This window comes from Vigna angularis, chromosome 5, assembly GCF_016808095.1.
Source record: "Vigna angularis cultivar LongXiaoDou No.4 chromosome 5, ASM1680809v1, whole genome shotgun sequence".
NCBI lineage: Eukaryota > Viridiplantae > Streptophyta > Magnoliopsida > Fabales > Fabaceae > Vigna > Vigna angularis.
The window spans coordinates 13,935,283-13,958,010 of NC_068974.1; the positions used below are offsets into that span (position 1 = coordinate 13,935,283).

At 30.3% G+C, this 22,728-nt stretch overlaps 2 protein-coding genes across 5 annotated transcripts; both read left to right on the top strand.

Moving 5' to 3' along the window:
• Window positions 1-5,422: 5,422 nt before the first annotated feature.
• Window positions 5,423-8,295, top strand: LOC108348011 (double-stranded RNA-binding protein 4). Of its 4 annotated transcripts, XR_008248933.1 has the most exons (5): window positions 5,423-5,815; window positions 6,740-6,993; window positions 7,085-7,129; window positions 7,414-7,431; window positions 7,995-8,295. XR_008248933.1 is itself a non-coding variant. In XM_017587508.2 (4 exons), the coding sequence occupies exons 1-4, from the start codon at window positions 5,725-5,727 to the stop codon at window positions 8,100-8,102; spliced, it is 471 nt and encodes a 156-aa protein (XP_017442997.1). In that variant the 5' UTR covers window positions 5,460-5,724; the 3' UTR covers window positions 8,103-8,295. The 4 variants fall into 4 exon arrangements, 3 of the variants coding, with proteins under 3 accessions (XP_017442997.1, XP_052733776.1, XP_017442998.1); XM_017587508.2 differs by lacking the exon at window positions 7,085-7,129 and having other exon boundaries at window positions 5,460-5,815; XM_052877816.1 differs by lacking the exon at window positions 7,414-7,431 and having other exon boundaries at window positions 5,487-5,815.
• A 6,638-nt stretch (window positions 8,296-14,933) lies between these two features.
• Window positions 14,934-21,529, top strand: LOC128196649 (LRR receptor-like serine/threonine-protein kinase ERL1; the record flags this gene model as incomplete). The annotated part of the gene is made up of 25 exons (XM_052878141.1): window positions 14,934-15,094; window positions 15,195-15,266; window positions 15,352-15,423; window positions 15,579-15,650; window positions 15,791-15,862; window positions 15,971-16,042; window positions 16,130-16,198; window positions 16,353-16,424; window positions 16,824-16,896; window positions 16,965-18,142; window positions 18,228-18,305; window positions 18,383-18,454; window positions 18,540-18,611; window positions 18,722-18,793; window positions 18,893-18,964; window positions 19,033-19,104; window positions 19,195-19,266; window positions 19,360-19,431; window positions 19,525-19,596; window positions 19,695-19,766; window positions 19,842-19,915; window positions 20,060-20,188; window positions 20,264-20,602; window positions 20,697-21,064; window positions 21,151-21,529. Coding segments are annotated over 25 exons (3,780 nt in total), but the record flags the coding sequence as incomplete, so codon positions are not given.
• Between the last annotated feature and the right edge of the window lie 1,199 nt (window positions 21,530-22,728).

Sequence of the window (22,728 nt, forward strand, 5' to 3'; positions counted from 1 at the left end):
ACTTCCCCGTACGTGCCTGTATCGACAAAACCAATAATCATGCATCGAATGAGTTAAACAATGCAAGCATTAAGCAAAGAGGAAAAACCCTAACTAATGATGAAAGAAAGCATAAGTCTTAATTAAAAGATGTAAAAACAGATTCCATATATGAGAGCTTCACAAGATTACATTGATTCCCCAACAAACATACAGAGTTTAGTTCACCATATTCATGGTGAACCTAGATGAATTACAATGAAAGAATGAAAGAATAAACCCTAAAAAGGTGAAGAGGAAGCCTCAGCATCCAAGATCCTCCTTCAAAGGGGTGGAAGAGAGAGTGTTTGCTTCGTTCCAGCCAAAGATACCTAACCCTAGGAAACCCTAGAGCTTAAATACCATTCGTAAATTACAAAAACTTAGGTCCAAGCCCATTAAAGTGCCGCTCAGCGGTAAGTGCGTGTCTTGCTTTCTCCCCTTAGCGGCCATTTTGCCCCTCAGCGGATCTCCCGTGAGTGCCTGAGTGCCGCTCAGCGGTAAACTGCCGCTGAGCGGTGACTTCGGCTTCTCCTTTTGCACTTTTTGATGTCTTTTCTGATTTCATCTCTCTCCTTCTTCACTTCTTTCACCAAATTCACCTTAAAACCTGCACAAAAACACTAAAATCAAGCATAAACCTGTCCAGCTCTCTTATTTCCAAAAATATAAAGAAAAGCATGATTTCAAGCTAGTTTCTAAGTGTAAAGGTTGCTTTTAGTGTCAATTTTAATCATAAAAATAACAGTTTTTCAACTGTTATCAATAGGACCAATCAACTGATTACTCTTTAAATTCCTGCATTCAAGAGCTCAACTCAGGACTAGAATGAAAGCTAATGTAAAACATTGAATACAAATTCTAATTTCAATCTTACAAAAACACAAGCTGCTTCAGTTTTGATATGGAGAAAGGTATATCACCATATAGCAGATTATGAGACAAATCCCTTCCAATTAAAATGAAGGAAAGAAATGTGATTAGCATTTGCATCATGGAAATTTCGAGAATGTGAAAAAACAGAAACAAGACCATAACATGGTTCATACAGATGAATAAGTGCAGTACAATTCCCAATTTCATCCGGAATTTGACCAGTGAGTTTATTCCCCTGCAGGTCTCTGTCAATGCCAGAAGTGCATGATTCAAGTTAAATGTAAAAAGAAAAAAGTGTCATCAAATCAACCAAAATATATGATATTTATATGGATTGCAAGTTTCCTAATGGCTGGTGGTATCTCCCCACCAAGGTTCAAGCTTGACAAGTTTCCACTAGTACAATAAAGCGAAATGACAACGGTTATTTTTGTCTATTTGCATCGGTTCTACAACCGAGGTATATACAGGCGAGACAAAATGTCTATCACTTTTCGCCTCGGTTCTGAACTGAGACAAAAAGTTGCATGTTTTTGCCTCGGTTCAAATGCAACCGAGGCAGTAAAAGATATTTTTTTTTTACTTTTTTTTCGTCAGACTTTTGGCCTCGGTTCTTAGGGAACCGAGGTAGTAAAAGGGAGTCTTATGCCTCGGTTTAGAATTGAACCAAGGCAATAGAAATGTTTTACTTTTTAGATATCATTTTGCGCAGTAGTGTGGTTTTATTTCCTAGATATCATTTTTTAGAAAACAACAACTAAATATATATATATATATATATATATATATATATATATATATATATAAAAAGCACATTCATTAATTATTAATTTCAACATAAATGTTTGACAGAAGTTCAACAGAAATAAAAAATTCCCAACATAATCCACATTTCCTAGCTTAATCAAGTCTGAAAAAAAAATGTTTGACAGAAGTTCAACAGAAATAGAAAATTCCCAGGATAATCCATAGTTCCTAGCTTAATCAAGTCTGAAAAAAAGAAAAGAAAGGAAAATCAATGTCAGGAAAAAACAAATGAGTGAAAGCTACTAACATTAATTGTATACATAAAAGGAAGTCTTACTTTTGGCAATCCAAGTCATTGGACATGATTTTGCACTCTTTGCGAAGATTATTGGCTCTGTCTTTGTCTAGGTTAGGAACCTGAGAGCTTGAATCCTTTAGACACTTACATGTAGCACGTTTTTCTTCCTTCATAGGTGATGAAAATATGATTTGTTTCATCCCATAGCAGTAAGAAGTTGAAGGGGCATCACTTTTCTTGGTTAGATAATCTAAGCATTGCTTCGCTAAGGCTTTTTCCTGCTCACGAGTTAAGCCCTTTGATGGCTTTGTGGCAGTAACTGTGAAGACAAACACAATTAGCAGAGTGAAGAATGATACAAAGATAGTCTTCATTCAGTCGAAAATTCAACCACTCCTATATCTTACTATTATCAAAAAGACCATAGACAATGCCAATTACAATGGCAAAGACAATATCTTTTTAGCAGTAAAATTAAATTCAACCAATCCTATATACATGCAAATTAAATTCAACCAATAAAAGACCATAAAACTGATTACCCCCAAGAAAGTTATTTTAAAGAAGTAAAATAAACTAAACTAAAACATTTAGTAAATAGTTGACCTTTTTAAGTATCTATAGAATTAAAATTCTTGATTATGATAGATATTTTGAGGGAGAGGACAAAACTCATGACTAATCCCTATAAAATTATTTGTCTCTTACTATTATCAAAAAGATATTTGATGTATATTAAAAAAATATTAAATAGATTCTCAAATCTATAATTGTTCTCATCCTTACATTAGGCATAGAAAGAATGCAATCTAAATCTTGCACATTCAGATGTATTACATGTTGAATCAAACTAAAACTAATTTAAATAACTTCTCCATTTTACACTGGAAACTTAGATATTCAAATTTAGTTCCAACAGCGTGAAACCAAACACATGTCCAATGTAACAATCTTTAAGTTATACCATCAACATTCCTTCAAACTTTTTTCTCATGTACACACTAGAGTTGAGTAATCACCACACATTACTGTACCATCATTACTGCTAATTGTCTCGTTGCACTATCTGACAAAGATCAATGGCCTTGTAGCATTAAGGTGACGAATGTTTCCAGGAGCTGCCAAAAAAACAAATATATTACCATTCTGTGCGTAACTATCTCTTGCCAATATCTGAAACCTATGTTAGGCTATAAATCAGAAAGTTATTATTTGTTTAATGCTTCTTTGAATTCGATACAATTTTAAGCTGATGACAATCATTCATCCTAATTTAATAATTATTTATAAACATGTTATTATTCCTTGTCTCATATTGCTAAATCTTCTTCCTGCTATCACGTGAGATTGAATTGTTATCAGAAAGAAATGATAACGGGTAAAATGGTCTCTCGCATATCACAGATACGATTCTTTAAAATTTAATTCATGCCAGTTTGTTTGGACCTTGGTAATCTTTTATTGGTAGTTATTACTACTTAAAACAACAAATTTAATATGATTCCACATTAGAGTGTATATATACCAACAGGTTTTCAAATGTTAAGAGTGCAAAAAGATAAAAGGACAAACACATAACCTTACCACACCAACAATATTACTACAATCTGTACATTTTATATCAGTTAAAAAATTTTACTGCACTAAAAAGCTTTTTATTCTATATATATATATATATTGCACTTTATAGTTCAAAACTCTGATTATTTGAAAAATCATGTAGCATGTAATATATCAATTCTTCGTATAACTAACTTAAGTTTAATGGTATATATTTATTAAAATTTTGATACATTTTAATTCTTAAAACTTAAAAAGAAATTAATATGGTAACATAATTCAATAATATTTTTATTTCTTTAAGATTATACCGAATTATATATTTTATTTTTTTTAAATAATTTAACTGATTTATTTATGAATTTAAAATAGAATAATAGGTTGATTAAGGATAAAAAAGAATGACGATATTTTATTATTGTTACAGATAGTGTAATATAAAAAGCAATAAGTTATTGAAAATGATTATGTATAAATATATCAATTCTCTTACAAATAGCATATGGTTCATCGTTTTAAAGGAAAAAAATAATTCAATTTTTATTGCTAAGTTATGAAAAAAGTTGTTTAGACCTAAACACTATAACCTACTTAAATAAGCATAAGAAAATGTTTGTTGATAATGGGTCAAACTCATTTTTGCTGTTGTGAAATTTGTTGACCGAAATATCATTTTTGAATTTCCATTGAACCTAATATATACAGATAGGTCTCCAGTCATTAAATAGCAGTGTAATTAATCATTCGTCTAAAATTATAACTTATGATGGTTAGATTTCCTTTGAAAATATGTTTTTATCATGAAGAGAAAAAAAAGAAGAGACTAATGAGATTTTTAGCATATCTGAAACTAGATTATTTTTAAAAAATGACAACTGAAAAAGAAAAAGAAAACTACTGCTTTTTTAACTTACAACTTAATAAAAAAAAGATAATACTAATTGAACCAAGATTACTATAACAATTAAAACAATCGAGTGAAAAGTATTGGTTATTATAGGTAGAATTTTTTTAATTAAATTTTTTTGCAAAAAATATTAAGAACATTGAATTTTTTGGGTGTCAGATATAACAACATTGAATTTAATGCAATGGGGTCAGGCTCAGGCGTGAAGACAGTGCGGTGGACACTATGTCTAGACTCTCAACTTGGAAACTTCCCTTTTAAAGAAACATAACTTAGAGATAAAGAAGACAGTGATATATACAGCTATCTACTGTTACTAGTTGGAGCACATAAACTGAACAGCATTACCAATGGAGAAATTAAGCAAGTGATGCACAGTGAAACGTGAAGATTTCACGTGTGATATAATATATTCGATATCATAGGAGGGTCTCCTGAGGGAGGTGGGGTCAATGCATGTGAGACGGGACGAAAGTGATACATATATTCATATGTATATGTGAATATCTTTGAGATGAGTCCCAAACTCAGAGGGTGATTTGATTCTCCGTTATGGAAGGTCCTACCCTCCCTCCATGGCCATGCATGTCCATGGATGAAGCAGAAACACTGTATTTTCTCTTACCAATTCAACCAGACTATTCTACGTGTAAGGTTGATACAACTTTACATTGTCTTACCTTTTACCTGGTGTCTGTGACCTAGTTTTTCTTTCTTTTTCAGTGGCCTTTTAACTGTGCAGGACGTGAAATGCTTTTCATAGAGGTAAATAAACACTTTTTTTTTTCTACTCATTTTAAATATGCTTTCATAATTTATTGTCACAAGCCCTTCCCTGCATCTATCGCAGCATCTTCTCTTCTATTTTATTTTTCCTTTTTGAACTTACCAACTATTTCTTCTTCCCTCTCTCGTGAAGCCAACGAATCTTTCCCAATCTGCCGACGACTACATTTATTAGAATTCAAAGTTGAGACTATTATAGAATTCCTTGCTAAATTTGTTGAAGAGGTTATGCGAATTTTCTTTGTAATAAATGAGTGAATTTAATTTTTTCAGACCCTCCTATTAAATCCATAAAGACAAACAAAGCCTCCATAAAGTCTAAAGACACACACATATACATAACATAACCCTTTTCTGAGGAAGAGAGAAGATAATTCTCTAAATCCAACCAGGGTTTCATGGAGTGCAACAATAAGAATCTATAATAATACACTCTTCCTTTCAACATTTTACCTTTCTTTTCCCTCTCCCTCAGTATTTTTGTGCCCATTCATTAAATCCTAGCCACAGATAAACTCCTCCTTCCTCCACCATGCCCTTGTCTTCTTCCGGCGCTTCTTCCGGCTCTTCTTCCGTTCCTTCACTTACGGCTCATGTTCCCTTTCCTTCTCATACTCCCGGTGGTAAGTCTTTCGTTTCTTCATAACCAGGTTATTAGTATTACTCTAGTACTGTATTTGGGACTATTTGAGATTTCGATAATTTTGATTTTGATTTTTTTTAATTATTTTGACTGGAAGTGAATTTGACCTAAAACTGTTTTGAGTTTGTTACATCTACCACTTTAATTTTTTTGAAAAGGTTTCTGTCATGGTAATGGTCGAGACACCTTTTCTGATAGATCATTGTTTCTTCTGAAATAATTGTAGTTTGAACTCAGGTTTGCTTTAACTAAAGGTGTTCAACCGCTGGTGTTGTTTTTTTGAGATCTTTGGCTGCAGTTGTATTTTCAGTTAGTTTCAAAACCTTGATGTAGTTTATATACCTTTCCTTGAAACATTTTTAAAAAAAAGTTCAAAAAGTTTTAAAGTAAATTGTTTCACCAGTAAGAATGATTCTTTTAATACAGCTTTTATAACTTTAATTGACAGCATTCATGTGCAATTGCCTTACATTGCATTTTAATGGTTTTAAACTGTGGTTGTGGTTGTAACTGTAATTGCGCTACATTGTACATGATTTTTTACTCATGCAATGAAATAAAATTTTCTATAAGTTAGCATTAGTTTGTGTAGAAGTTAGAAATAACAACTTAGAGAAGTTATACGAGAGATTTCTAAAGTTAGTTTATAGTTTATGAAGAAAGTAATTTAAATTTTTCCTCTTATTTTTCTTTTATAGAAGTAATTTATGAAGAAGTCTGTGCTAACAGACTCATATTCTATCTACATGTTAGATAAATTATTTGATACTTATACTTTGTATGAGCTTATGTATAGGTCGTGCAATCACATCTTTTCTTTCGATGAGAGTCTTTTAGCATACACCTATCTTAAATGCATGAAGAGATCACCAATGGTTTGAATTGTTGTCATGAAAATTTTCAGGGCATGTAATGTACAAAAATCGTTTGCAAGAGTTTACATCAAGGTCAGGCAATGGATTTCCTGTGTATCAAACCATCAATGAGGGACTGCAGCATATTCCAAAGTTTAGGTCGACTGTGCGGGTGGCTGGGATTGATTACACTTCCAAATCTACATTTTCCCAGAAAAAAGCTGCCGAACAGGATGTAGCTAGACTTGCTCTAGAAGCTATCCTTGAGAAGACCAGAGAAGAAGGACCCTCTCTTGTTAATGAGGTATGATGTATCACATCTTCTTGTTAGTGTTTTCAATAGATGCAAGACACATATAGAAATTGTGAAGTAATTCTGATGTGATGTTTTTCAGTAATACCTTTCAACAGTTAAGACACCAAACATTGCTATAATTGAGGTTTGATTTTGCTTACTCTGCATCTAATTGACGAAAAATGATTTGTTCAATTTTGTGAAAATGTATGCTATTTTCCCTTATGATTAGATATAATGTAGTTTCTCTTGTTTATCAAATAAAATAAGTTGTTTTTGTGACATTTGATATCTTGCATACTCTGTCATGTTCAGTTAGTGTACATAAATGTTAAGATGGTTTCTGCCTATTTTGAATTCTAAAATAAATTTATTTGTTCTTCTGCATGTGATATCTTTTATTGGGTATATATCTCTGTGATGATGAAGAATCTTAGTTTTCAGCAGGTGAGGTAGCATTATAAAATAATCATGCGAGTTTGGTACAATTGAAGTATCATGATGATAAATATTATTTGTTAATGGTTTGAATTGAAACTGTATAACCTGAATTAATCATTCTTATATTTGTATCTTGCAAAAGCATTTTCATATGAAGTGGTTCTTACTGTCATAGCAATTTATTGCCAACTTATGAAAAGCAAATGGCTGGTGAAATAACATTGATCTTAATTATGTATTTATGTTTCAATTAAGATTTTTCATTGTTTCATTTTTTTTGGTTTAGTATATTATCATTCAATATTATCTTGTTTTTTTAAACTGTTGATTTTTTTTTTCATCATCTTACTATCTGATTGAGATCATACATTGGTCCTGGTAGTAAACAAGTTTGTGTTTGTATCATATAGTGAGGGATGATATATAATATTGTTTTGGGGGCTTTATTTGTGACTTGATTTAAAGCCAGATAGATATGTTCATATATATCTGCTTGTCTGTCTTTTTTTCTCCTTCTCTGAATGTGTCTTATGATTAAATGAATGCTGCTCTGTTGTGAAACGTTGCAGGACTGCACTTCCTATGAACCAAGCACCTCCTTGCACTTCAGTTCCTTGAACCAGGTTCTGATGCAGAAAAAACCGTGGATCTGTGTTAAAATTCACCGATGTTGTTAAAATTTTATTCATGTGACCTCTCTGTTTTATTAGGCCCTTTTGGTACTTGTTTTGCCTTCAAACTTTTGTTGAAAAAGCACAGGTTTACTCTCCTGGGGCTGTTTAACAATCTTCTCCCGCTTACCTGTCTTGACTAGAAGGTAATTTTAATAATTTTCGTAGGACCGTCTAAAATATATTTTGTATTCTGAAATTTATGCTTTTGATAATTTTGCGTCAAGATTTCTTCATTTATGATATTATAATGGTTTTTATATTTATTTTGGAACTTCATAATTTTTAATTCTAGATTTCAATCATGTTAAAATTGATATTTTATGTTTACATTGTTGGATGGATTTTAGTTTAAATAAATATACTTGTTAAAAGTTATGAACTTGGTAACATTAATGAGAATTTGTATAATAGGGATGGTATGATCTGCTTAAAAAATATTTGAATTAGACAATGTAATTTGGTTTCTGAAGTCGATCATTTCTGAATTGATTCTTAACTGCATTTTAATCGTACTAGTTTTAAATCGGGTTTTAAAGTCAATTCTTATTTTTTGTTGATTTATATTGCTTACTAAAATCTTTTAAGAATCAGTATGTTATTTTTTGGATTTTTCATGTTTTCTTTTTCACGTCAAATAGGAAATGATTTAAGAGAAAATTACGCAAATGTTAATTAAGGATTTACATCATATACACTGTTTTTTTTTTCCTTCCAACAAAATAGTTTTTAAAAATAGGTGTATCATTTTCATTCTTTCAGTGATATGCTCACTTGTCATACAACTTTGAAAAAACCAACATTAAGGATATTAAACAATTTAGAAATTTTCTAAAAGCTATAAGCAAATGAAAAGAAAAGTGCATTTGGTAATTTTATTCACGTGTCACTCAATGGGTATACTAGGGAGGAAACCAAAATTAAATTTTTTTTCACTTATAAATGTGTGGATTTTGCAAATGTCTTTAATATAATATATATATATATATATATATATATATATATTGGCCATCAATAAATTTTTTATTTTTGTTTATATCTTTGTTACAATTGTTAAATGACAACTAAACAAATATTAGCACAGACAGTTTTCCTTTTACTTTTTGTTTTCAAAGTTTGGATACCTTAGATCATTCCCTGTATGTTATCTTTTCTTGATTATTGAGTACCTTTTATAGTCAAGGGTTTTCTTGAACTAATAATTATTATGCTAAAATTAAAATTCAAATATCTAACTTTTTGTCTTGTATTATCATTCCTCTTCTTATTTGATGATTATTTGATTTAATTATTCATGTTAGAATATGCAATATTATTTAGTAGATTTATTCTTAATTACATATTTATTTCCATTTTAATTGTGATAAAAAAAATTCTACGTTTCTATAATAAAATATATATCTAGTTGATAAATTTTGTATTATATGGTTTTTATTAGACTTATATGATAAGACTTTTATTAAGATAGGTTGGAATGCTACTTATCATTATATATTTTTCCAAATCTTTGAACTATTCAATGTATTTTAAAGTAAATTAGAATATTAATTATCGCCGTACAACTTTTCAAGTTTTCAAGTGATATGATTTACTTGAAGTAGGTTGACATTCTATTTATCATTATATATCTTAAGTCTTTGAGTAACTAAATGTACTTTAAAGGACTTTGTAGTTATAAAATTTACTTTAAGGTAAGTTGATTTATCACTACACGACTCCTCAAATTTTAAACAATATGACTTACTTTGATATAGGTTAAAATCTATATTATCACACTTTTGATTTTAATAAATCAACTTATTACTATTGATTAAGGTATGGTTGGACCTTGATTAGGTTAACAAAAAGGTAAAACTCATAATAATTATTATCAATAAAAGTCTAAGGTATAACTTTTATATATATGCACAATACATGCATAATCGTAATTAATGCTTTTTGCTTGGACATCTACTTACTTTCTACATGTACCATTCGAGTGACTTTTACAAGCATCACTTGGATTTGGAAGCCACTAGTTAGAGATCAATCAATTGACGTGAAGGTCACTTAGAGTTTGAGAGTGTTTCATCCTACACCTCCAAGATCTCATCCTGCACCTCCAAAAATTACACTATTAACCTTCTGATATATCATTATTATCCTACACCTTTAACTTTAAAGAAAATTTTATTTTTAATTTTAATAAATATATTTTTATTTTCTTCTTTTTCTTATTAAAAAGACTCTATATCACCTTAATAATAACTAAATTTAAAATTCAAATATTATTTAATATAATTTTATATTTTAATAATTATTAAAATATGATTTATGTTATAATAATAATTATATTAAAAATAAAAAATAAAATAATTGAAAATAAAAATAATAACAAAAAAGTAAATTATATTAAATAAAATATTTAATATATTCAAATATATTAAATTATATTAAAATATTATATTTAAATTAAATAATAATTAAAATTTAAATAATAAACAAAATTTTAAAACAGTTATTTATCAAATAACAAATAAAATTATATTAAATCAAATATTTAAATATACTAAATTATATTAAAATATTAAATTAAATTAAATAATTATTAAAATTTATATATAAAATAAAATTTTAAAAATCATTCTTTATCGGATATGGATATCCGATTTATAACTTATCGGACCGATTAACAAATTTTTCAAAATTTCTGTTTTTTTAAAATTTAAATATATTAAATATGATTTTAAGTATTATTTTTATTTTATTTTTATTCTTATTTTAGTTATTATTTTTCAATTTTCTTAATAAAACTATTTTAAAAATATAAATTATATTTTATTAATTATTAAAATATATAAATATAATAAATACATATTATAATTTTTATTTAAGTTTAATATTTATTAAATTTTAAATAAAAAGCAATAACATATTTTATAGATTTTAATATATAAATAAACTTTTTAAAATTTTTATTTTTATTTAAAATTTAATAATTATTTAATTTATTTTAATATTTTATTATAATTTAATATATTTGAATATATTAAATCAAAATTATTTTTATTATTATTTATTATTATTATTATTATTAATATTTTATTTTTATGTTTTTAATATAACTATTATTATAATATAAATTATATTTTAATAATTTTTAAAATACAAAATTATTTAAAATAATATTTAAATTTTAAATTAAATTATTATTAAGGTAATGAAGATTGTTTTTAATAAAAAAGAAAAGAAATGGAAAAATATTTATTAAAGTTAGAAATAAAGTTTTAAAAAAGTTGGAGGTGCAGAATGATGATGAGATGTCAGAAGGTTAAAAGTGGAATTTTTGGAGGTGCAGGATGAGATCTTGGAAGTGTAGGATGAAACACTCAGAGTTTGATTAGCTGATGTGAAGACTTGCTTATCCCATCTTGAAACATTGACGTCCAATAACGAGGTTTTCAAACGAATTATCGGTCCCTTGAGTCATCATCGAGAATAAGAGTCAATCCTCTTAAATCTCAACTAGGGGACTTATGTTCCTACTATGTTCAATAGTCTCACATTACTTAGGAGTTAAGACCTAAACTTGTTTAAATAATTCTTCCTCCTTCTACTCTTTGAGACACCTTTTAAGAAAAAAAAAACAGTGACAAAACTTTATTCCCCAAAACGAACAATACCTTGGAAATACAATAATTGACTTTAACTTAATGTTATCATTCAACGAATTTAGGATCAAAACACGAAGAAATATACATAAACTTTAAAAATTCAATGGAAAAACTTCTCTTTATGCTAAATTTATGGAGACCATTTATGTTTGTTGACAAATAAGTTAATTTGACTTTTATTTATAAGAAATTGTATAAATGGTTTAATGTTTTATCTGAATGTATTCATTTAGATTTTTTTTTATAACTTGTTTGTGTTTCATCAAATATAAACTTTGTATGTGTTTGATATATGTTTTGTATTTTTTTATTTTATTGTTTTTCAATACATTTTCATATAATAATAAATTATTAATGATATTTGAAGATATATATTAAATTTTCCGTGAAAATTAACATAATTTTTTTAAAAAAGAAAAAAAATACTAGAATAATTACTATGATGTCACAAAAGAATAATAGAATAAATCGAACCTTTTACTTACCAAAACTTACATCAGTAGGGTTGGGCATGATTAACTAAATTATACTAAACTATGGATTATCTATACTATTTTGCACTATAAAAACTAAACTACTTTTTATAAAAACTGAATTATACTTATTTGTAGTTCAGTTCAAATAATCTGAACTTCTTTTATTAACAGTTTAGTTAACTACTTCAAACTATGTACTTTATTTTACTTTTGCTTGTTTAATTGTTTTGCTCTTTTTCTATTTCCAACAACACAAACATAAGAAATAAAGGCATGAGTATATATCACTGTCTTCTTTATCTCTAAGCTATGTTTCTTTAAAAGGGAAGTTTCAAAGTTGAGAGTCTAGACATAGTGTCCACCGCACTGTCTTCATGCTTGAGCCTGACCCCATTGCGTTAAATTCAATGTTGTTATCTCCGACACCCAAAAAATTCAATGTTCTTAGTATTTCTCCCAAAAAATTTAATTAAAAAAATTCTACCTATAATAACCAATACTTTTCACTCGATTGTTTTAATTGTTACAGTAATCTTGGTTCTATTAGTATTATCTTTTTTTTATTAAGTTGTAAGTTAAAAAAGCAGTAGTTTTCTTTTTCTTTTTCAGTTGTCATTTTTTAAAAATAATCTGGTTTCAGATATGCTAAATATCTCATTAGTCTCTTCTTCTTTTTTTTCTTTTTTTTCTCTTCATGATGAAAACATATTTTCAAAGGAAATCTAACCATCATAAGTTATAATTTTAGACGAATGATTAATTACACTGCTATTTAATGACTGGATACCTATCTGTATATATTAGGTTCAATGGAAATTCAAAAATCGATAATAATGATTTCAAGAAGAATATTTATGTATATTAAAACGTGAACAAAATTCAGTAAATATGAATAATTTGAAATATAATATTAAATATTATCGTATATAATATAAAATATATTCTTAAGTTCTGGAGGATTGTGTAATTTTGGAATATATTTTTAAATTATACAATTCATAAATTCTTTTTTATTCATGGAAATATTAATTTGTTTTACATTTATGAAAATTTAAAAAGAAATTATGAGAGACTAAAACAAAAAACTTCTTTGATTTTTGTAGTGTTTTTCTTTTTTTATCTTTGGGCCTCCTCTTTAATACAAAAACTGAAGTATATATATGGATCCAATTTACATATTTAAAGATGGCCCATTGACGGTGTATTATATAAAACATAAATATTCTAATAATGTTTAATCATTTTTTTTATAAAAAAATTAGTTATCGGGAAATTAATTGGTAAGATATGCATACAATACATCATAATAATGAAAAAAAAACTTCAAAACTATTACATGACAATGTGATAAACCATGAGTCATGTGAGTATGTTGAAACCACGTTTTATTCTTTAAATAATATTCTGATAACACGTTTTTAATAGATTCGCAGAAACAAAAATTGTCTTCTTAATTCAAACCAATTTCGGTCAACAAATTTCACAACAGCAAAAAGCAGCAAAAATGAGTTTGACCCATTATCAACAAACATCTTCTTATGCTTATTTAAGTAGGTTATAGTGTTTAGGTCTAAACAACTTTTTTCATAACTTAGCAATAAAAATTGAATTATTTTTTTCCTTTAAAACGATGGACCATATGCTATTTGTAAGAGAATTGATATATTTATACATAATCATTTTCAATAATTTATTGCTTTTTATATTACACTATCTGTAACAATAATAAAATATCGTCATTCTTTTTTATCCTTAATCAACCTATTATCCTATTTTAAATTCATAAATAAATCAGTTAAATTATTTTAAAAAAATAAAATATATAATTCAGTATAATGTTAAAGAAATAAAAATATTATTGAATTATGTTACCATATTAATTTTTTTTTAAGTTTTAAGAATTAAAATGTATCAAAATTTTAATAAATATATACCATTAAACTTAAGTTAGTCATACGAAGAATTGATATATTACGTGCTACATGATTTTTCAAATAATCAGAGTTTTGAACTATAAAGTGCATCACTGGTATATATATATATATATATATATATATATATATATATATATATATATATATATATATATATATATATATTTATATATATATAGCAGTAAAATTTTTTAACTGATATAAAATGTACAGATTGTAGTAATATTGTTGGTGTGGTAAGGAATAATGTGTTTGTCCTTTTATCTTTTTTGCACTCTTAACATTTGAAAACCTGTTGGTATATATACACTCTAATGTGGAATCATATTAAATTTGTAGTTTTAAGTAGTAATAACCACCAATAAAAGATTACCAAGGTCCAAACAAACTGGCATGAATTAAATTTTAAAGAATCGTATCTGTGATATGCGAGGGACCATTTTACCCGTTATCATTTCTTTCTGATAACAATTCAATCTCACGTGATAGCAGGAAGAATATTTAGCAATATGAGACAAGAACATGTTTAGAAATAATTATTAAATTAGGATGAATGATTGTCATCAGCTTAAAATTGTATCGAATTCAGAGAAGCATTAAACAAATAATAACTTTCTGATTTATAGCCTAACATAGGTTTCAGATATTGGCAACAGATAGTTACGCACAGAATGGTAATATATTTGTTTTTTTGGCAGCTCCTGGAAACATTGGTCACCTTTATTGTCTACAAGGCCATTGATCTTTGTGCAACGAGACAATTAGCAGTAATGATGGTACAGAAACGAGGTTTCTGGCTTCCTTTTTGAACTTCAAGTTCAATTCCTTTTTGAACTTGAATCATGCACTTCTGGCATTGACAGAGACCTGCAGGGGAATAAACTCACTGGTCAAATTCCGGATGAAATTGGGAATTGTACTGCACTTATTCATCTGTATGAACCATGTTATGGTCTTGTTTCTGTTTTTTCACATTCTCGAAATTTCCATGATGCAAATGCTGATCACATTTCTTTCCTTCATTTTAATTGGAAGGGATTTGTCTCATAATCTGCTATATGGTGATATACCTTTCTCCATATCAAAACTGAAGCAGCTTGTGTTTCTGTAAGATTGAAATTAGAATTTGTATTCAATGTTTTACATTAGCTTTCATTCTACTACAAGTCCTGAGTTGAGCTCTTGAATGCAGGAATTTAAAGAGTAATCAGTTGACTGGTCCTATCCCTTCAACTTTAACTCAAATTCCTAACTTGAAGACTCTGTAAGTTCCCACTCTGTCATCTTTGCCGTATAGAAATCAAATGTATGACCCAACGTGAGTCTTGTGATAGTTAACATGTCGCTATGTTACGATGCTATAACTGCATGACTGGAGCTTTTCACAATGTTATAACAATTGTATGGTTATGTTTTCAGCGATCTTACACGAAATAGACTCACTGGTGAGATTCCAAGGCTATTCTATTGGAATGAAGTCCTGCAGTACCTGTGAGTTCTTCTTTAGTCTTTCTTTATATTTTCAGCTATTGCATGTTTCTTGTTACATCTTATACTATTCATTGTATTTTATAAATAATGGTCGAAAGCTTACATGGTTTTTACTGTTCGTATATAAAACCATGAGATAGTGGGTTGCGAGAAAACATGTTGAATGGAACTCTGTCGCCTGATATCTGTCAATTAACTGGTTTGTGGTATTTGTGAGTATTCCAACACTTTCTACTTTTCTTTTTTCTGGCCTTCTAAACGTCCTTTTAATCTTTGGTTTATTAACTGTTATTTTTTTGCTGTTTTACCTGACTTCTCAGTGATGTGAGAGGCAATAATTTGACTGGCACCATACCTGACAGCATTGGAAACTGCACAAATTTTGACGTCCTGTATGTTACTTCTATGGTGCTTTTAGTTGCTGCATTATAGTTGGTGTTTGTCCAAATTGTGACTTAACCTCTTTGAATCAATTTCAGGAATCTGTCATATAACCAGATTTCTGGGGAGATTCCCTATAATATCGGATTTCTTCGACTATCTACTTTGTAAGTATACGGCAGTGAACTTGTTACTATTGTTTTGTTGGGATATCAGATTATGTTCTCAATATCTTCTATCACCTGCTTGTAGATTTATTTTTGTCATCTTGTATCCTTGAATTGTATATAATGCATGAATCGTTTTGACTTGTCTTCCCAGGTCACTTCGAGGAAATAGACTAACTGGTAAGATTCCGGAAGTCATTGGTTTAATGCAAGCCCTTGGCAATTTGTAAGTATACTAATACTCAACATATTGTTAGAAGTTTGTCTTAGAAGTCCCACATCTAAAGTGGGCAAAGACTTCCCTCCCTCATTTGCATATAAATAGAGGTGTAAGGGAAGGTGTAAGATGCACCAAAAATTACTTGTATCCTCCTTGCTCTAAAGAGAGGGTGTTGTAATCTCTTCTATCTAGTAAATATTTTTCTTGACCTTGCCCTTGGTCTTGTGTTAGTTATAAATTTTCTCATCTTTAATTTTAGTTGTGTGTGCTTGTGTTGTATGACTGATACCCAACAGTGGTATCAGAGCTTTCGGTTTGTATTCCGCTGCTATTGTCATTAGAATAGTATTGGTAAAATTCTGAGTATGCTCTGTGGTTGCGGTTTAATCCGATCTTCCGCATCAGAAAAGAGTTATTACTGGAAACGTTTGGTAGTGTGAAAGTGCGGTCTGAGAAAGTTCTGGCTAGGAAAGACTTGGTACTTAAGAGTGTCCATTTGTGACCCACCTCTCTTTCCTGGGAACTTCTTGGTGCTTTACTTCACAGTCTACCTGTACTGTACCAGTAGACAATACTATTCATAGTGAGAAGTGCATAAGCCGGTTCAAGAGTGAAACCATGACAGCAAAATTTGAGATAGAAAAGTTCAACGGAAATAATTTTTCCTTGTGGAAACTGAAGATAAGGGCAATTTTGAGAAAAGACAACTGTCTGGATGCAATTGAAGACAGACGTGCAGAAATTTCTGATGAAAAATGGAAAGAGATGGATGACAACGCGGTTGCCAATTTGCACCTAGCAATGGCAGATTCAGTTCTGTCTAGTATAGCAGAGAAGAAGACTGCAAAGGAGATTTGGGATACTCTCATTAAACTGTACGAGGTCAAGTCACTTCACACTAGAATTTTCTTAAAAAGAAAACTCTATACTCTTCGAATGAGTGAGTTCACGCCAGTGACGGAACACATCAACAATCTGAATACATTATTTGCTCAGCTCACCGCGTCAGATTTCAACATAGTAGAAAATGAACGTGCAGAGCTACTACTTCAGAGTTTACCAGATTCATATGATCAACTCATCATCAACATTACAAATAACAACATTGTTGGTCGTTTATCCTTTGAAGATGTTGCTGGAGCTATTCTTGAAGAAGAATCCAGGCGAAAGAATAAGGAAGACAGGACAGAAAGTTCGAAGCAAGTAGAAGCTTTAACGATGATGAGAGGAAGATCAACGGAACGTGGCTCCAGTGGGAGTCAAAATCATGGTAGATCAAAGTCTCGAGGAAGAAAGAATTTTAAATGCTACAATTGTGGCATGAGGGGGCATCTGAAAAAAGATTGTTGGCACAAGAAGAGTGGAGGAAAGAACTTCGAAGCATCAAGCTCTCAAGGCTGTGTTGCAAAAACTTCTGAAGATGGAGAAATCCTGTATAGTGAAGCAGAAGGTAGTTCTAAAGGCAGAAGACAACTTTCTGATGCCTGGATAGTAGACTCAGGCGCGACATGGCATATGACTTCACACCGAGATTGGTTTCACACTTATGAACCTGTCTCAGGAGGATCTGTGTTCATGGGGAATGATCATGCCTTAGAAATTGGAGGGATTGGTACCGTCAAAATCAAAATGTATGATGGTACAATACGCACTCTTCAAGGAGTTCGACATGTGAAGGGATTGAAGAAGAACCTCTTGTCTGTTGGACAATTGGATGACCTTGGGTGCAAAATTCACATTGAAGGCGGAATCCTAAAAATGGTGAAAGGTAACCTCATTGTGATGAAAGCAGAGAAGATCGCAGTAAATCTATACATGTTGTTGGGAGATACGTTGCAAGATCGCAGTACCTCCAGAACTTGGCAATTTGTCAAGACTAAACTACCTGTGAGTTGATCTCCAATTTATTGTCTTCATTATGTCCTGCTTTTTTCATGAAGTTAAAAGAAGATTTGTTTTTACAGGCAATTGAATGACAATAAACTAGTTGGCCAAATTCCGGATGAACTTGTGAAGCTCGAACACTTGTTTCAATTGTGAGTTTAGATCTTTCTGTCTTGTTAACATTGCATTTCTCAATTTGGTGTGGTGAGTTAATTTTTATCAGTTAATGTCATCCAGGAATCTTGCCAATAATCATCTTGAAGGATCTATTCCACTTAACATTAGCTCCTGTACGGCCTTGAATAATTTGTAAGAATTCTAAGCTCTAATTTCAAATTTGGTGGAATGCTTTTGAACATTCTTTATTTTTTCATTACCTTAGCTTGGAATATTTTCTAATCATTTGTTTACTTTTGCAGTAATGTGTATGGAAATCATTTAAGTGGTTCCATTCCTTTGAGCTTTAGCAGCCTCCAGAGCTTGACTTACTTGTATGTTTCATCTTACTGTGTTTATACTTCTTTCATTCTTTTTTAGTGGATTATTTCTCAATTTATTAATATGATGAGAAAGTTTTGTTGGATTGCCAGAAACCTTTCTGCAAACAATTTCAAAGGGAGTATACCTGTTGAATTAGGCCACATAATAAATCTCGATACGTTGTAAGTTCCAGGAAACTATATATAACCTAACAAAATTGCTATATATGCTGATTCTTGTTTTTTTTTAGAGATCTATCTAGCAATAATTTTTCAGGACATGTTCCAGGGTCTGTTGGTTATCTTGAGCATCTTCTAACTTTGTATGAGAAATGCTGCTAAACAATTTGATCTACCTTATACTTTGTGTTTCACTTGTTAATGTAGCAGTGATATTTCCACTTTGTATTTAGGAACTTAAGCCATAATAGTCTTCAGGGTCCCTTGCCTGCTGAATTTGGGAACCTTAAAAGCATACAAATTATGTGAGTTTTGTTATACTTTGTAAAGGTTAAAATTCATTTGAGTCCCATTATATTATTTGTTGCTATGGTTTTATAAGTTGTTTTTTCATCCAGCGATATCTCATTCAACCATCTGTTGGGTAGTATACCTCCAGAAATTGGTCAGCTGCAGAATCTTGTATCTCTGTATGTTAAGCAATGATGTATTTCCTAGTTGATTTTTTTGAAACTACCCATATTCTAAATAACGTACTATTCGTTTCACTGTAATTCTAATAGGATTTTAAACAACAATGATTTGCGTGGGAAGATTCCAGACCAGCTTACAAATTGCTTAAGTCTTAACTTCCTGTGTGTATTCCTAGCAGCTAGCCAATGCCTCCTTTCTGATTATTTTCTTCAGATTTGTGTCTGAGTGGTTGGTCTAAATGCTTTATTTTATTTCTTAGGAATGTCTCATATAATAACTTATCCGGGGTCATTCCTCTAATGAAGAACTTCTCCCAGTTTTCAGCTGACAGGTATTGAGGGAAACTATAGGATTTTCTTGGTTTCTTAATTCATTTATCAATGACTTGTAATGTGATATGTTGCAGCTTCATTGGAAATCCATTGTTATGCGGAAATCGGTTAGGATCCACATGTGATCCTTACATACCAAAATCCAGAGGTGTGTGACATCCATCTGAGATGACTTGATAGTTACAATTATACGTATGATGATTATATTTATACATAGGATTGGTTTGTGAGGGGTAAAATTTATCTGACTACAATGTTAATAATGGACCTTATTGTGTACTTCTTTGTTCAGTGGTTTTCTCAAGGGCTGCAGTTCTTTGTCTAGTTGGTACCATCATATTATTGGTGCTGGTAACTGTTGCTCTCTACATATCAAGCCAATTCATGAAATTGATTAAAGGATCAAGGGGAACTGAACAAGGTATGTTCATGATACTCTTTAGTATTGTTATGTGAGATTCTCATTTGTTTTTCTCTTTTTCTTCCTTCTCTTCAGGGCCATCCATACTTGTAATTCTTCATATGAGCTTGGCCAGCCACACCATTGATGATATCATGAGAGTTACTGAGAATCTCAGTGAGAAGTATATTGTAGGATATGGTGCCTCAGGTACCGTGTACAAGTGTGTTTTGCAGAATTCCCGGCCAATTGCAATTAAACGATTATACAACCAGCATCAACACAACTCAAGGGAGTTTGAGACAGAACTTGAAACTATTGGCAGCATCAGACACAGGAATCTTGTCACTCTGTATGGTTATGCTCTAACTCCTAATGGAAATCTTCTCTTCTATGACTATATGGAGAATGGCTCTCTATGGGATCTTCTACATGGTATATTTACTTACAATTGAACCTTATTTTTAAGGTAAATGTGTATGAAGGTAGCTTAAAATTGTTCTTATGGCCTAACTTTCTTTTCTAACAGGTCCCTTGGAAACGGTAGAACTTGATTGGAAAGCACGCTTGAAGATTGCTGTGGGAGCTTCTGAAGGACTTGCTTACCTCCATCATGACTGCAATCCAAAAATAATTCATAGGGATATTAAGTCCTCCAATATCCTGATAGACGAGAATTTTGAAGCTCGTCTCTCTGATTTTGGCATTGCCAAATGTATGTCAAATTCAAGAACACAATTAACATCTGTGGTTGGAACAATAGGATATATAGACCCTGAGTATGCCAGAAGTTGTAGGTTGAATGAAAAATCTGACGTGTATAGCTTTGGTATTATTCTACTTGAGCTACTGACAGGAAAGAAAGCAGTGGATAATGATTCCAACTTACATCACTTGGTAAGTGCTTTCTGCATTTTTTTTCTAATGATTCTGTCTTAACAAACACATTTGTGTATGCAAAAGAACTCATACATGGCTTGCAGATATTATCTAAGGCAGATAACAATACTATAATGGAGACTGTGGATCCTGAGGTGTCTATTACCTGCATGGATCTGACCCATGTTAAGAAGACCTTTCAGCTTGCACTTCTTTGCACAAAAGGAAACCCTTCTGAGAGGCCAACTATGCGTGAGGTTGCCAGGGTTTTGGCATCACTACTCCCAGCATCTCCCAGCAACATCTTTGCTCCTCCTTCAATGCACAGTATATAAAGAGATATAACATTTTATTATACATATTTTGAATATTTTATTTAATCTTATCATTATAATTTTGAATTATTATGACGATCTAATTTTTATCTATAATGTTACATTTTTCATGTTTTACTTTCTTAATAGTTATAATTCCAAATCATTTAGTTTTTTCATGTTTTTCTATTTACATTTTTTTCATCGAATTGATCATTCAACACGTCTTAGGTTTCCAATTCGGAGTGCCTTTTAACTGGCTGATATTCTTTTGGAAGTTTAAGTTGTAACTAGGTTAGGCGAAATGTGGGGAAGGAGGAAAACCAATTTCTCTGCACTGATTTTATTTTCATTAATGTTATTATACAAATTCTGTGCTCGTTTAGCAGCTGAATTTGCAGGAAAAAAACTAAGATAAAAGAAACCATGAAGTAATCAAAGATAGCTACTTTGATTGAAACTAGAAAATCTTTTTTATCTGAAAACTGGAATGAATATTAACCTCGAGCACTAGGGGTTGGAGAAAATCTAAAGCAAGTTTGATAAAATAATTCAAAAGCATAGTTATATATGCCACTATACTATTTCTTAACCCCATTTTTCTGATTTTATCATGAAACTAAAATGAAGCCTCCCTGGCTCCAAATCCATCTCATACACACACATACTTTTAAGAGAAAAAAAGAAAGAAATACAAGGAACCTTAGTAGTAATGAGTACTGATTATGACATCTCTTTGGGACCTTCCTCTTGTATTAATTTCACTCCTTTTTTTAGCTGCCTCTTCGTTTTCCTCTTACATAACAGTAATAGCACTGATGTGAAAACTAAACTCTTAAATAATAAGACACACCTATAAAATACACAGGCGTGATAATAATTTATGTATATGCTAGTAGTACTACTCTATACTCTTACCACTTTATGGTGTATTAAGGTCAAATTTTTTAGCTTTATGGTATATTGTCAGGGCACCTTCAATATAAGGTATAAGCATTACATATCACCTTGACCTTATTAAGAATGTTTATTCATCCGTCACGTCAAGAAGTAGGACTAAGAAATCTTTGATGCTTGCATTAGAATAACAGAAACATATTTTTATTTTATTGCTAAAGGAAATTAGGAATATGCTAAATCCAAATTTGTGGACTAACTTTTTGTTATGCCACGGATGATGATAGGAAAAGAAAAAGAAACCCACGCGCAAAGTAAATAACTAGAAATTTCAAAACTCTCTCTACTTTAAATTTTATTTCCTTAATAATTAGAAACCATGAAGTTAAATTATTATTCTTGTTAATATTTAAATAGAGTTAAATACGTACAAGTATTTCCATTTATTGTTTTGTTGAAAAAATTGCTAGA

Excerpts from the sequence above, each read along its gene's own strand:
- LOC108348011 (XM_017587508.2), top strand. The coding sequence starts at position 5,725 with ATGCCCTTGTCTTCTTCCGGCGCTTCTTCCGGCTCTTCTTCCGTTCCT. Across the intron at positions 5,816-6,739 it reads TCCTTCTCATACTCCCGGTG|GGCATGTAATGTACAAAAAT; the intron begins GTAAGTCTTTCG and ends GAAAATTTTCAG.